General features: G+C 42.1%; 2 protein-coding genes across 4 annotated transcripts in view; one reads left to right on the forward strand and one right to left on the reverse strand.

The window, feature by feature from the left end:
- LOC139561634 (sialoadhesin-like) overlaps nt 1-1,585 on the forward strand; it is a 185,909-nt gene extending 184,324 nt beyond the window's left edge. The window contains exon 7 of one of the 2 annotated variants that reach the window (XM_071378861.1): nt 1,157-1,583. In XM_071378861.1, coding sequence (XP_071234962.1) covers nt 1,157-1,179 — 23 coding nt within the window. In that variant the 3' untranslated portion in view covers nt 1,180-1,583. Of the gene's footprint in view, nt 1-1,156 lie in introns of both variants that reach the window. The other variant, XM_071378859.1, reaches the window with a different exon arrangement.
- The window catches only part of LOC139561635 (butyrophilin subfamily 3 member A2-like), a 1,433,431-nt gene that overhangs the window by 429,898 nt on the left and 988,350 nt on the right, over nt 1-15,183 (reverse strand). The window lies entirely within an intron of this gene.

Raw genomic sequence — 15,183 nt, forward strand, 5'->3', positions numbered from 1 at the left:
TATTGATAAGTAGTAAATATCCCAGGTATTGATAAGGAGTAAATAGCCCATGTATTGATAAGGAGTAAATAGCCCAGGTATTGATAATTAGTAAATATCCCAGGTATTGATAATTAGTAAATATCCCAGGTATTGATAAGGAGTAAATATCCCAGGTATTGATAATTAGTAAATATCCCATGTATTGATAAGTAGTAAATATCCCAGGTATTGATAAGGAGTAAATAGCCTGGGTATTGATAATTAGTAAATAGCCCATGTATTGATAAGTAGTAAATATCCCAGGTATTGATAAGGAGTAAATAGCCTGGGTATTGATAATTAGTAAATAGCCCATGTATTGATCAGTAGTAAATATCCCAGGTATTGATAAGGAGAAAATAGCCTGTGTATTGATGAGTAAATAGCCAGGGTATTGATAATTAGTAAATATCCCAGGTATTGATAAGTAGTAAATATCCCTGGTATTGATAAGGAGTAAATAGCCCTGGGTATTGATAAGGAGTAAATATCCCTGGTATTGATAAGGAGTAAATATCCCAGGTATTGATAAGGAGTAAATAGCCTGGGTATTGATAATTAGTAAATATCCCAGGTATTGATAAGTAGTAAATATCCCAGGTATTGATAAGGAGTAAACATCCCAGGTATTGATAAGGAGTAAATAGCATGGGTATTGATAATTAGTAAATATCCCAGGTATTGATAAGGAGTAAATAGCCTGGGTATTGATAATTAGTAAATATCCCATGTATTGATAAGTAGTAAATATCCCAGGTATTGATAATTAGTAAATATCCCAGGTATTGATAAGGAGTAAATAGCATGGGTATTGATAATTAGTAAATATCCCATGTATTGATAAGGAGTAAATATCCCATGTATTGATAATTAGTAAATATCCCAGGTATTGATAAGGAGTAAATAGCATGGGTATTGATCATTAGTAAATATCCCAGGTATTGATCATTAGTAAATATCCCAGGTATTGATCATTAGTAAATATCCCAGGTATTGATAAGGAGAAATTAGCCCACTGGTACTGTAGCACAGTATTGACTAGTAAATCATCTGATATGATTTCCATTTCTAAGTGGTTCTGTATTAGATAAGTAAATACATGGCCACACTGATGAACTACTTCTGTGTTGAACAGGTGATCATGTTGAAGAAGAGTGAGGCTGAGATCACCTGATCACCATAACAACCATCAGAATGGAACTCATGGAATTCTAATATAGAACTGTGAGTCACAATGCTGTATGTTGTTACATTGTAGCTCCACCTGCTGGAACAATAGTGGCATTTGATCAAATGTGATCTATTAACTGATACATGTATTATTCTGATTGGAATGTGTTTTAATATAATGTGTGTTGTATTATTCATTCAGCAGCTTTAACATCAGTCATATACTGGTCATATACTGTATAGCATTATGGTTGATACATTGTAAATGCCTTCACTTTTCATGTCTATACAGATCAACTGATAGGTGTTGAGGTTCAGGCATTATTGTTACAGGTTCAGTATAATGTTATACCGTTACATGTTACCGTTACAAAATTGACTAATTTCCGGTTTGGAGCGTGCAGTCGCAATTCCGCCTCGCTCCACAGGTAGTTTTACCATTTTCATTCATTTTCATTACAGTACAACGGTTTGATTTGTTTGATCTTAGCTAGCTACATAGCCGTCTTTGTATCAAAGATAATTGTGTAGTTATTGAGGTTATTGAGGTTCGCTAGCCAGCTATTCTCGTCCGAACGTAACAACGTAGTCAATACTGCTAGCTAGCCAGCTAGCCACCGAATAGCAGCACAGCAGCATAGCAGCACTGGAGAAACGATTACATTACAACGGAACGACTTGATTAGTGTAGTGTTAGCTGGCTACACAGTTCTCTTTGCTATCTTTGTATCTAAGATAATCGTGTAGCTTAGAGTTGGTTAGAGTAATTATTCGGTTAACTAGCCAGCTATTTTCGTAACGTAACGTAGTCAACACTGCTAGCTAGCCAGCTAGCCACCGAATAGCAGCATAGCAGCTCTGGAGAAACGATTACATTACAACGGAACGACTTGATTAGTGTAGTGTTAGCTGGCTACATAGTTGTCTTTGCTATCTTTGTATCTAAGATAATTGTGTAGCTTAGAGTTGGTTAGAGTAATTATTCGGTTATCTAGCCAGCTATATTCGGCCACTGCGCTGCCGTCTCCTACCTAGTCAACACTGCTAGCTAACACTGCTAGTTAGCCAACTTCTACCGAATAGCAGCACTGTAGAAACTCACACTACAACTTACATTACAACGGAACGACTTGATTAGCGTAGTGTTAGCTAGCTACATAGTTGTCTTTGCTGTCTTTGTATCCAAGATAATTGTGTAGTTTTTGAGTAATTGTCGAGGTTACCTAGCCAGCTACACGTTCAAACAAAGTCAACAACGCAGCCACTGCTAGCCAGCCTACTTCACCGCCAGCAGTACTATATCATTTTAGTCAATAAGATTTCAGTCAATAAGATTTTATTTTATTTTTGCAACGTAAGCTTAACTTCCTGAACATTCGAGACGTGTAGTCCACTTGTCATTCTAATCTCCTTTGCATTAGCGTAGCCTCTTCTGTAGCCTGTCAACTATGTGTCTGTCTATCCCTCTTCTCTCCTCTCTGCACAGACCATACAAACGCTTCACACCGCGTGGCCGCCGCCATTCTAACCTGGTGGTTCCAGCGCGCACGACCCACGTGGAGTTCCAGGTCTCCGGCAGCCTCTGGAACTGCCGATCTGCGGCCAACAAGGCAGAGTTCATCTCAGCCTATGCGTCCCTCCAGTCCCTCGACTTCTTGGCACTGACGGAAACATGGATTACCACTGACAACACTGCTACTCCTACTGCTCTCGCCTCGTCTGCCCACGTGTTCTCGCACACCCCGAGAGCTTCTGGTCAGCGGGGCGGTGGCACTGGGATCCTCATCTCTCCCAAGTGGACATTCTCTCTTTCTCCCCTGACCCATCTGTCTATCGCCTCCTTTGAATTCCATGCTGTCACAGTTACCAGCCCTTTCAAGCTTAACATCCTTATCATTTATCGCCCTCCAGGTTCCCTTGGAGAGTTCATCAATGAGCTTGACGCCCTGATAAGTTCCTTTCCTGAGGATGGCTCACCTCTCACAGTTCTGGGTGACTTTAACCTCCCCACGTCTACCTTTGACTCATTCCTCTCTGCCTCCTTCTTTCCACTCCTCTCCTCTTTTGACCTCACCCTCTCACCTTCCCCCCCTACTCACAAGGCAGGCAATACGCTTGACCTCATCTTTACAAGATGCTGTTCTTCCACTAATCTCACTGCAACTCCCCTCCAAGTCTCCGACCACTACCTTGTATCCTTTTCCCTCTCGCTCTCATCTAACACTTCCCACACTGCCCCTACTCGGATGGTATCGCGCCGTCCCAACCTTCGCTCTCTCTCCCCCGCTACTCTCTCCTCTTCCATCCTATCATCTCTTCCCTCTGCTCAAACCTTCTCCAACCTATCTCCTGATTCTGCCTCCTCAACCCTCCTCTCCTCCCTTTCTGCATCCTTTGACTCTCTATGTCCCCTATCCTCCAGGCCGGCTCGGTCCTCCCCTCCTGCTCCGTGGCTCGACGACTCCCTGCGAGCTCACAGAACAGGGCTCCGGGCAGCCGAGCGGAAATGGAGGAAAACTCGCCTCCCTGCGGACCTGGCATCCTTTCACTCCCTCCTCTCTACTTTCTCCTCTTCTGTCTCTGCTGCTAAAGCCACTTTCTACCACTCTAAATTCCAAGCATCTGCCTCTAACCCTAGGAAGCTCTTTGCCACCTTCTCCTCCCTCCTGAATCCTCCTCCCCCTCCTCCCCCCTCCTCCCTCTCTGCGGATGACTTCGTCAACCATTTTGAAAAGAAGGTCGACGACATCCGATCCTCGTTTGCTAAGTCAAACGACACCGCTGGTTCTGCTCACACTGCCCTACCCTGTGCTTTGACCTCTTTCTCCCCTCTCTCTCCAGATGAAATCTCGCGTCTTGTGACGGCCGGCCGCCCAACAACCTGCCCGCTTGACCCTATCCCCTCCTCTCTTCTCCAGACCATTTCCGGAGACCTTCTCCCTTACCTCACCTCGCTCATCAACTCATCCTTGACCGCTGGCTACGTCCCTTCCGTCTTCAAGAGAGCGAGAGTTGCACCCCTTCTGAAAAAACCTACACTCGATCCCTCCGATGTCAACAACTACAGACCAGTATCCCTTCTTTCTTTTCTCTCCAAAACTCTTGAACGTGCCGTCCTTGGCCAGCTCTCCTGCTATCTCTCTCAGAATGACCTTCTTGATCCAAATCAGTCAGGTTTCAAGACTAGTCATTCAACTGAGACTGCTCTTCTCTGTGTCACGGAGGCGCTCCGCACTGCTAAAGCTAACTCTCTCTCCTCTGCTCTCATCCTTCTAGACCTATCGGCTGCCTTTGATACTGTGAACCATCAGATCCTCCTCTCCACCCTCTCCGAGTTGGGCATCTCCGGCGCGGCCCACGCTTGGATTGCGTCCTACCTGACAGGTCGCTCCTACCAGGTGGCGTGGCGAGAATCTGTCTCCGCACCACGTGCTCTCACCACTGGTGTCCCCCAGGGCTCTGTTCTAGGCCCTCTCCTATTCTCGCTATACACCAAGTCACTTGGCTCTGTCATATCCTCACATGGCCTCTCCTATCATTGCTATGCAGACGACACACAATTAATCTTCTCCTTTCCCCCCTCTGATAACCAGGTGGCGAATCGCATCTCTGCATGTCTGGCAGACATATCAGTGTGGATGACGGATCACCACCTCAAGCTGAACCTCGGCAAGACGGAGCTGCTCTTCCTCCCGGGGAAGGACTGCCCGTTCCATGATCTCGCCATCACGGTTGACAACTCCATTGTGTCCTCCTCCCAGAGTGCTAATAACCTTGGCGTGATCCTGGACAACACCCTGTCGTTCTCAACTCACATCAAGGCGGTGACCCGTTCCTGTAGGTTCATGCTCTACAACATTCGCAGAGTACGACCCTGCCTCACACAGGAAGCGGCGCAGGTCCTAATCCAGGCACTTGTCATCTCCCGTCTGGATTACTGCAACTCGCTGTTGGCTGGGCTCCCTGCCTGTGCCATTAAACCCCTACAACTCATCCAGAACGCCGCAGCCCGTCTGGTGTTCAACCTTCCCAAGTTCTCTCACGTCACCCCGCTCCTCCGCTCTCTCCACTGGCTTCCAGTTGAAGCTCGCATCCGCTACAAGACCATGGTGCTTGCCTACGGAGCTGTGAGGGGAACGGCACCTCCGTACCTTCAGGCTCTGATCAGGCCCTACACCCAAACAAGGGCACTGCGTTCATCCACCTCTGGCCTGCTCGCCTCCCTACCTCTGAGGAAGTACAGTTCCCGCTCAGCCCAGTCAAAACTGTTCGCTGCTCTGGCACCCCAATGGTGGAACAAACTCCCTCACGACGCCAGGTCAGCGGAGTCAATCACCACCTTCCGGAGACACCTAAAACCCCACCTCTTTAAGGAATACCTAGGATAGGATAAAGTAATCCTCCTAACCCCCCCCCCTCCCCCTTAAATGAGTTAGATGCACTATTGTAAAGTGGTTGTTCCACTGGATATCATAAGGTGAATGCACCAATTTGTAAGTCGCTCTGGATAAGAGCGTCTGCTAAATGACTTAAATGTAAATGTAAATGTTAGAAAACATACAGGAGAGGAGAATACAATTATTATCTTTATTTTCCCATTTTGTTCTCTATAGTAGTTCATCATTATTTGATTTAAACATGAAACTAATGTAGTCCTGTTTGTGCAAAACCATTATTTTTCAATTAATCATCTAGCTAAGATATTGCTTTTGTCTTTCTATCATATAGAATTAAATAAATGATTTTCCTCAAACATGTAGCCTGTTTTTTAATCTGTTCTGAATGACATCAAAACAACTCAGTTTTTAAATTCATTCACTTCCCTTTAAGTATCTTCTAAATACTCCATTCCAGGTTCCCCCTACAGCCCCCAGGACCTTGAGTATCTTCTAAATGCTCCATTCCAGGTTTCCCCTACAGCCCCCAGGGCCTTGAGTATCTTCTAAATACTCCATTCCAGGTTTCCCCTACAGCCCCCAGGGCCTTGAGTATCTTCTAAATACTCCATTCCAGGTTCCCCCTACAGCCCCCAGTCATTTCTGCCATACTGCTCACAACTCTCTAGTCAACAACTGACAGTGAAAGTCACATTTATTTCATATGATCAATGGTCTTGGCACCAAGTTGTTGTAAATGTAAATATTTACTACAGCCTACTTGTTGTCCAGTGGCCATTTTAGCTGTAAATCTTGGTGGGGCAAAAAGCCACTACACAACACTAAACAATTCATTAATTGCACTATAACGGTGACAAACGTTGCACACAAGCTGTTAGGGCCTCCATTAAGCTGTCCCAACAGCAGAGCTTTCTTTTCAGCACCATGGAGTGAATCCTTACCTCCGCTACCCCAGAGCCTCAGCGGAGCCTTGACTGGCAGAGAAACAATTCATTCAACCTGATTTACTGCCGTTTTAAAAAACATAGCTGATATGGCTGACTTGTAAGGGATAGTCATTTCGCTAGCGACCCACAACGACAACATCCGGTAAAATTGCAGAGCGCGAAATTCAAAAAACAGAAATGCTCATAATAAACATTCATAAAACATACAAGTGTTATACATCGGCTTAAAGATGAACTTCTTTCCAGCCTGTCAGATTTCAAAAAGGCTTCATGCGATTATCTGAGGACAGCACAAAACCATACAAACATTTTCCAGCCAAGTAGAGGAGTCACAAAAGTCAGAAATATTGATACAATGAATTACTTACCTTTGATGATCTTCATATGGTTGCACAAGACTCCCAGTTACACAATAAATGTTTGTTTTGTTCGATAAAGTCCCTCTTTATATCCAAACAACAGTTTTGTTGGCTCGTTTTGTTCAGTAATCCACTGTCTCAAAGGCAGTTATAACAGGCAGACGAATACATCCAAAAAGGACTAGTAAAGTTTGTCAACATGTCAAACGATGTTTTTATTAATCCTCAGGTTGTATTTTGTCTAAATAATTAATGATATTTCAACCGGACAATAGCGTGGTCAATATAAAGGAAAAACAACGAAGGGTGCGCTCTCGCTAGCGGGACGCCTATCCCTTACATATATGTTTTAAAAAAGGAGCGTGCCGCTCGTGCACCAAACAGCTCTGGGACTTTCCACTCATTCAAAGTGGTCATTCTCCCAAATTTTTCAGAATAAAAGCGTGAAACAATGTCTAAAGACTGTTGACATCTAGTGGAAGCCATAGGGAATGCAATCTGGGTCCCTTTATATGGTTGTCATGACGTTGGCCTGTTTATGCCCCCCCCATAAATACCTTCCTCCCTCTCTCTCTTGAATACGCTCTGTATTTTCCGCTGGCTGCCCCTCCACCACAGAAAGCACTGAGCTAGGCTAAAACACCTGCATTTTGGAGCTGCCTTACGAATTAAAAAAGAGACCATGTTTGTATGTGGTTTTATTGACTGGCCTTCATGTCTTAAAGTAATGATGGACTGTTGTTTCTTTTTGCTTATTTGAGCTGTTCTTTCCATAATGTGGAGTTGGTCTTTTACCAAATAGGGATATATTCTGTATACCACCCCTACCTTGTCACAACACAACAATCAACACTGTTTCCATAAACACTGAGCAGACATTGTTGTTGGTGTCAGGAGAGGAGAGGAGAATGGCTGCCGTTATATCGGGGACGTAGGTCTGTGTGCCTTGTAAGGATCCGACGGCGAGTGGGTAATCTGCATTTACCATCGATCCAACGCACAATCACTGGATATTAACTACAATCTATGATCACGTATATCTTACCAACGGGACATAAAAACATGTAATATCTTGTGTTTCACTGAGTCGTGGTTGAGTGAAGACATGAATAACATACAGATGGCGGGTTATACACTGTATCGGCAGGATAGAACAGACGCCTCTGGTAAGACAAGGGGTGACAGGTTATACACTGTATCAGCAGGATGGAACAGACGCCTCTGGTAAGATAAGGGGTGGCAGGTTATACACTGTATCAGCAGGATAGAACAGACACCTCTGGTAAGATAAGGGGTGGCAGGTTATACACTGTATCGGCAGGATAGAACAGACACCTCTGGTAAGATAAGGGGTGACAGGTTATACACTGTATCAGCAGGATAGAACAGCAGCCTCTGGTAAGATAAGGGGTGGCAGGTTATACACTATCAGCAGGATAGAACAGCAGCCTCTGGTAAGATAAGGGGTGGCAGGTTATACACTGTATCAGCAGGATAGAACAGCAGCCTGGTAAGATAAGGGGTGACAGGTTATACACTGTATCAGCAGGATGGAACAGACGCCTCTGGTAAGACAAGGGGTGGCAGGTTATACACTGTATCAGCAGGATAGAACAGCAGCCTCTGGTAAGATAAGGGGTGGCAGGTTATACACTGTATCAGCAGGATGGAACAGACGCCTCTGGTAAGACAAGGGGTGGCAGGTTATACACTGTATCAGCAGGATAGAACAGCAGCCTCTGGTAAGATAAGGGGTGGCAGGTTATACACTGTATCAGCAGGATAGAACAGCAGCCTCTGGTAAGATAAGGGGTGACAGGTTATACACTGTATTGGTAGGATAGAACAGCAGCCTCTGGTAAGATAAGGGGTGAAAGGTTATACACTGTATCAGCAGGATAGAACAGACACCTCTGGTAAGATAAGGGGTGGCAGGTTATACACTGTATCAGCAGGATAGAACAGCAGCCTCTGGTAAGATAAGGGGTGACAGGTTATACACTGTATCGGCAGGATAGAACAGACACCTCTGGTAAGATAAGGGGTGGCAGGTTATACACTGTATCAGCAGGATAGAACAGCAGCCTCTGGTAAGATAAGGGGTGACAGGTTATACACTGTATCAGCAGGATAGAACAGACACCTCTGGTAAGATAAGGGGTGGCAGGTTATACACTGTATCAGACAGAACAGCAGCCTCTGGTAAGATAAGGGGTGACAGGTTATACACTGTATCAGCAGGATAGAACAGCAGCCTCTGGTAAGATAAGGGGTGACGGTCTATGCATATTTGTAAACAACAGCTGGTGCACAAATTCTAAGGAAGTCTTCAGGTTTTGCTCACCTGAGGTAAAGTATCTCATGATAAGACCGATCTCAATGAGCTGTATACGGCCATAAGCAAACAGGAAAACGCTCATCCAGAGGTGGCGCTCCTAGTGGCCGGGGACTTTAATGCAGGCAAACTTAAATCAGTTTTACCTGTTAGGGTCCCTTTTTCAGAATTTCCGCCTGTCTGACGTGACCAAAGTAAACTGTTTATTACTCAGGCCCAGAAGCTAGGATATGCATGTAATTGGTAGCGTTGGATAGAAAACACTTCAAAGTCTGTCAACTGTCAAATAAATAATGTCTGTGAGTATAACATAATTGATATGTGATACGGATACAGGTATCCTGTGTGTGTATCCTGTGTGTGTATTTCTTTTCTCTCCTCCCCTCACAGGTGGCAATCATCATTCCCCAATCAATCAGTCACCAATCAGTCATCAATCAGAAGACACACCTCCTCCTGTTTCCATTACCCAATCACAACCCCTTTCCCTTGGTTTAAAAACCCTGTCAGTTGTTCTCTCTGGAGGTCAATCTCTCTGTCATGCATCTCTCTGTAGAGCTCTTGTTTGGTTTAGCAACTACATGTCACTTTGTCCGTTACCCTGTGAGTATTGTTTTGTTATGGTGTTTGAGTGTTTGTTTGATGGTGGGAAAAGGGGGTAACCAGACAGGTCGCCCATGGGCATACACTACCCGTAGGAATACTTTGTCTAAGAACACTAGTTAGAACTGGGTGGACCACCCACTGTATTCTTGGTTAGTTAGTTAGCTGTATTAAAGTAGGTAGTCTAGTTTAGGGGTGTTTGTGGTTAGTTAGTTAGCTGTTGTTGAAGCAGGTAGTCTAGTTTAGGGGTGTTTTTGGTTAGTTAGTTAGTTAGCTGTATTAAAGCAGGTAGTCTAGTTTAGGGGTGTTTGTGGTTAGTTAGTTAGTTAGCTGTATTAAAGCAGGTAGTCTAGTTTAGGGGTGTTTTTGGTTAGTTAGTTAGTTAGCTGTTGTTGAAGCAGGTAGTCTAGTTTAGGGGTGTTTGTGGTTAGTTAGCTGTATTAAAGCAGGTAGTCTAGTTTAGGGGTGTTTGTGGTTAGTTAGTTAGTTAGTTAGCTGTATTAAAGCAGGTAGTCTAGTTTAGGGGTGTTTTTGGTTAGTTAGTTAGCTGTATTAAAGCTGGTAGTCTAGTTTAGGTGTGTTTGTGGTTAGTTAGTTAGTTAGCTGTATTAAAGCAGGTAGTCTAGTTTAGGTGTGTTTGTGGTTAGTTAGTTAGTTAGTTAGTTAGCTGTATTAAAGCAGGTAGTCTAGCTTAGGGGTGTTTGTGGTTAGTTAGTTAGTTAGTTAGTTAGTTAGCTGTATTAAAGCAGGTAGTCTAGTTTAGGTGTGTTTGTGGTTAGTTAGTTAGTTAGTTAGTTAGTTAGTTAGCTGTATTAAAGCAGCTAGTCTAGCTTAGGGGTGTTTGTGGTTAGTTAGTTAGTTAGTTAGTTAGCTGTATTAAAGCAGGTAGTCTAGTTTAGGGGTGTTTGTGGTTAGTTAGTTAGCTGTTGTTGAAGCAGGTAGTCTAGTTTAGGGGTGTTTGTGATTAGTTAGTTAGTTAGCTGTATTAAAGCAGGTAGTCTAGTTTAGGGGTGTTTGTGGTTAGTTAGTTAGTTAGCTGTATTAAAGCAGGTAGTCTAGTTTAGGGGTGTTTGTGGTTAGTTAGTTAGTTAGTTAGTTGTATTAAAGCAGGTAGTCTAGTTTAGGGGTGTTTGTAGTTAGTTAGCTGTTGTTGAAGCAGGTAGTCTAGTTTAGGGGTGTTTGTGGTTAGTTAGTTAGCTGTATTAAAGCAGGTAGTCTAGTTTAGGGGTGTTTGTGATTAGTTAGTTAGTTAGCTGTATTAAAGCAGGTAGTCTAGTTTAGGGGTGTTTGTGGTTAGTTAGTTAGTTAGCTGTATTAAAGCAGGTAGTCTAGTTTAGGGGTGTTTGTGGTTAGTTAGTTAGTTAGTTAGTTGTATTAAAGCAGGTAGTCTAGTTTAGGGGTGTTTGTAGTTAGTTAGCTGTTGTTGAAGCAGGTAGTCTAGTTTAGGGGTGTTTGTGGTTAGTTAGTTAGCTGTATTAAAGCAGGTAGTCTAGTTTAGGGGTGTTTGTGATTAGTTAGTTAGTTAGCTGTATTAAAGCAGGTAGTCTAGTTTAGGTGTGTTTGTGGTTAGTTAGTTAGTTAGCTGTTGTTGAAGCAGGTAGTCTAGTTTAGGGGTGTTTGTGATTAGTTAGTTAGTTAGTTAGTTGTATTAAAGCAGGTAGTCTAGTTTAGGGGTGTTTGTGGTTAGTTAGTTAGTTAGCTGTATTAAAGAAGGTAGTCTAGTTTAGGGGTGTTTGTGGTTAGTTAGTTAGTTAGCTGTATTAAAGCAGGTAGTCTAGTTTAGGGGTGTTTGTGGTTAGTTAGTTAGTTAGCTGTATTAAAGCAGGTAGTCTAGTTTAGGGGTGTTTGTGGTTAGTTAGTTAGTTAGCTGTATTAAAGCAGGTAGTCTAGTTTAGGGGTGTTTGTGGTTAGTTAGTTAGTTAGCTGTATTAAAGCAGGTAGTCTAGTTTAGGGGTGTTTGTGGTTAGTTAGTTAGTTGGTAGCAGGTAGTCTAGTTTAGGGGTGTTTTTGGTTAGTTAGTTAGTTAGCTGTATTAAAGCAGGTAGTCTAGTTTAGGGGTGTTTGTGGTTAGTTAGTTAGTTAGCTGTATTAAAGCAGGTAGTCTAGTTTAGGGGTGTTTGTAGTTAGTTAGTTAGCTGTATTAAAGCAGGTAGTCTAGTTTAGGGGTGTTTGTAGTTAGTTAGTTAGTTGTATTAAAGCAGGTAGTCTAGTTTAGGGGTGTTTGTAGTTAGTTAGTTAGCTGTTGTTGAAGCAGGTAGTCTAGTTTAGGGGTGTTTGTGGTTAGTTAGTTAGTTAGCTGTATTAAAGCAGGTAGTCTAGTTTAGGGGTGTTTGTGGTTAGTTAGTTAGTTAGTTAGCTGTATTAAAGCAGGTAGTCTAGTTTAGGGGTGTTTGTAGTTAGTTAGTTAGTTAGTTGTATTAAAGCAGGTAGTCTAGTTAGTTAGCTGTATTCAAGCAGGTAGTCTAGTTTAGGGGTGTTTGTGGTTAGTTAGTTAGTTAGTTAGCTGTATTAAAGCAGGTAGTCTAGTTTAGGGGTGTTTGTGGTTAGTTAGTTAGTTAGTTGTATTAAAGCAGGTAGTCTAGTTTAGGGGTGTTTGTGGTTAGTTAGTTAGTTAGCTGTTGTTGAAGCACATAGTCTAGTTTAGGGGTGTTTGTAGTTAGTTAGTTAGTTAGCTGTTGTTGAAGCAGGTAGTCTAGTTTAGGGGTGTTTGTGGTTAGTTAGTTAGTTAGCTGTATTAAAGCAGGTAGTCTAGTTTAGGGGTGTTTGTGGTTAGTTAGTTAGTTAGCTGTATTAAAGTAGGCTAGTCTAGTTTAGGGGTGTTTGTAGTTAGTTAGTTAGTTAGTTAGTTGTATTAAAGCAGGTAGTCTAGTTTAGGGGTGTTTGTAGTTAGTTAGTTAGTTAGTTGTATTAAAGCAGGTAGTCTAGTTAGTTAGCTGTATGAAAGCAGGTAGTCTAGTTTAGGGGTGTTTGTGGTTAGTTAGTTAGTTAGCTGTATTAAAGCAGGTAGTCTAGTTTAGGGGTTTTTGTGGTTAGTTAGTTAGTTAGTTAGCTGTATTAAAGCAGGTAGTCTAGTTTAGGGGTGTTTGTGGTTAGTTAGTTAGTTAGCTGTATTAAAGCAGGTAGTCTAGTTTAGGGGTGTTTGTGGTTAGTTAGTTAGTTAGCTGTATTAAAGCAGGTAGTCTAGTTTAGGGGTGTTTGTGGTTAGTTAGTTAGTTGTATTAAAGCAGGTAGTCTAGTTTAAGGGTGTTAGTGGTTAGTTAGCTAGCTGTATTAACCTCATAGTTTTACATTGCAGCCACCATCAAAAATAGCACCAAAGCAGCCAGAATAATTAGAGAGCAACGTTAATAAAATACTCATCATAAAACATTTATGAAAAATACATGGTGTACAGCAAATGAAAGATAAACATCTTGTGAATCCAGCCAATATTTCAGATTTTTTAAAAAGTGTTTTACAGCGAAAACACAATATAGAATTATATTAGCTTACCACAATAGCCAAACACACAATGGCATTTATTCACCGCAAAGGTAGCTTTCGCAAAAACCAGCAAAAGATATAAAATTAATCACTAACCATGAACAACTTCATCAGATGACAGTCTTATAACATCATGTTATACAATACAATTATGTTTTGTTTGAAAATGTGCATATTTAGAGCTCCAAATCCTGATTATACATTGTGAATACGTAGCATCGATTCAACAGAATCTCCGGAGATAATTTGGACACTCACCTAATCGGACCAAAGAACTCATCATAAACTTTACATAAAAATAATTGTTGTATGGCAAGTGAAAGATATACTGGTTCTTAATGCAACTGCTGTGTTAGATTTAAAAAAAGAACTTTACCATAACATACAGCTTGCGTTATTGCGAGACAGCGCTCACCAAAACGGCGGAGAATAGGACTCAACATTTTACACAGAAATACGAAATAAAATTTATGATGTTTTCTTACTTTTGCTGAGCTTCCATCAGAATGTTGTACAAGGAGTCCTTGGTCCAGAATAAATCGTTGTTTGGTTTTAGAATGTCAATTTCTTCTGTTGAATTCGCGCCACAATGTTAGCCAAGGTTGATAACATTCCCATCCTCTCTTGGCGCAAAGAACGGAAAACTCAAAGTCCCAATAAACGTTGAATAAACTGATGAAACTCTGTTGAAAAAACCTACTTTATGATGTTTTTCTAATATGTATCAAATAAAATCAGAGCCGGAGATATTCGCCGTGTATACCGATCGCTTATCAGAAGACAATGTTGAGGTCCTTCGCGCGCCTTGGAAAACTGACAAAATGGCTGACCTGTCACTCCAAAAGCTCTTGTTTGACCTCAGATCAAGCTAGACACCCCATTCCACCTTCCACTGCCTGTTGACATCTAGTGGAAGGCGTATGAAGTGCATGCATATCGATAAATATAAGGCAATTGAATAGGCAGGCCCTGAAACAGAGCCTCGTTTTCAGATTTTTCACTTCCTGTATGGAAGTTTGCTGCCAAATGAGTTCTGTTTTACTCACAGATATAATTCAAACAGTTTTAGAAACTTGAGCGTTTTCTATCCAATAGTAATAATAATATGCATATTGTATGATCTAGAATAGAGTATGAGGCCGTTTAAATTGGGCACGATTTTTTTCCCAAAGTGAAAACAGCGCCCCCTATTAAGAAGTTAAAGCAGGTAGTCTAGCTTAGGGGTGTTTGTGGTAAGTTAGTTAGCTGTATTGAAGTAGGCTAGTCTAGCTTAGGGGTGTTTTTGGATATTTGTTTCTTTCCTTGGGTCCATCTCAGCCCCTTTTCCTGCCCCCCCCCCCCCCCCCCCCCATTACCGTGTGTTTACTAATAAACCATGAGTGTTTGACGGTAATTTAGTTGTCTGTGGTTTCTCGTTCTTACTGTTACTTTTTCACTATTATACTTTGCATGAGTTATGTTACGGGTCTCGTTGCCATCCCCCCCCCTAGACTGTAGAGCCAAAGGGATTCGTAACAAAGTTAATAAACAAAAGTGAAATAAAAATAAATATGAACAGTAAACATTACACTACTCAGATCTATAGTGTGGATCTATTATGTATTTAACCATAATGGACGGGTGGTGACTGTTGAGAATGTTATTTTTGATGATCTGAAATAAAAAATAATAAAATGTTGAGCAGGTAGACGTGACATTATGAGCCTCCCATTAGCAGCCCCCACTGATATCAGTATACCTCTGATTCAGATCTACTGGACTAAACAACAGACAACTGGTAAGATCTCTTCATATTCACCTGGAAATATATACAGGTTATTCATGTGTATGGGGGGAATGCTATACTGTTTAAATGTCAGCCACCAGAC

This window comes from Salvelinus alpinus, chromosome 31 (genome assembly GCF_045679555.1).
Source record: "Salvelinus alpinus chromosome 31, SLU_Salpinus.1, whole genome shotgun sequence".
Lineage (NCBI taxonomy): Eukaryota > Metazoa > Chordata > Actinopteri > Salmoniformes > Salmonidae > Salvelinus > Salvelinus alpinus.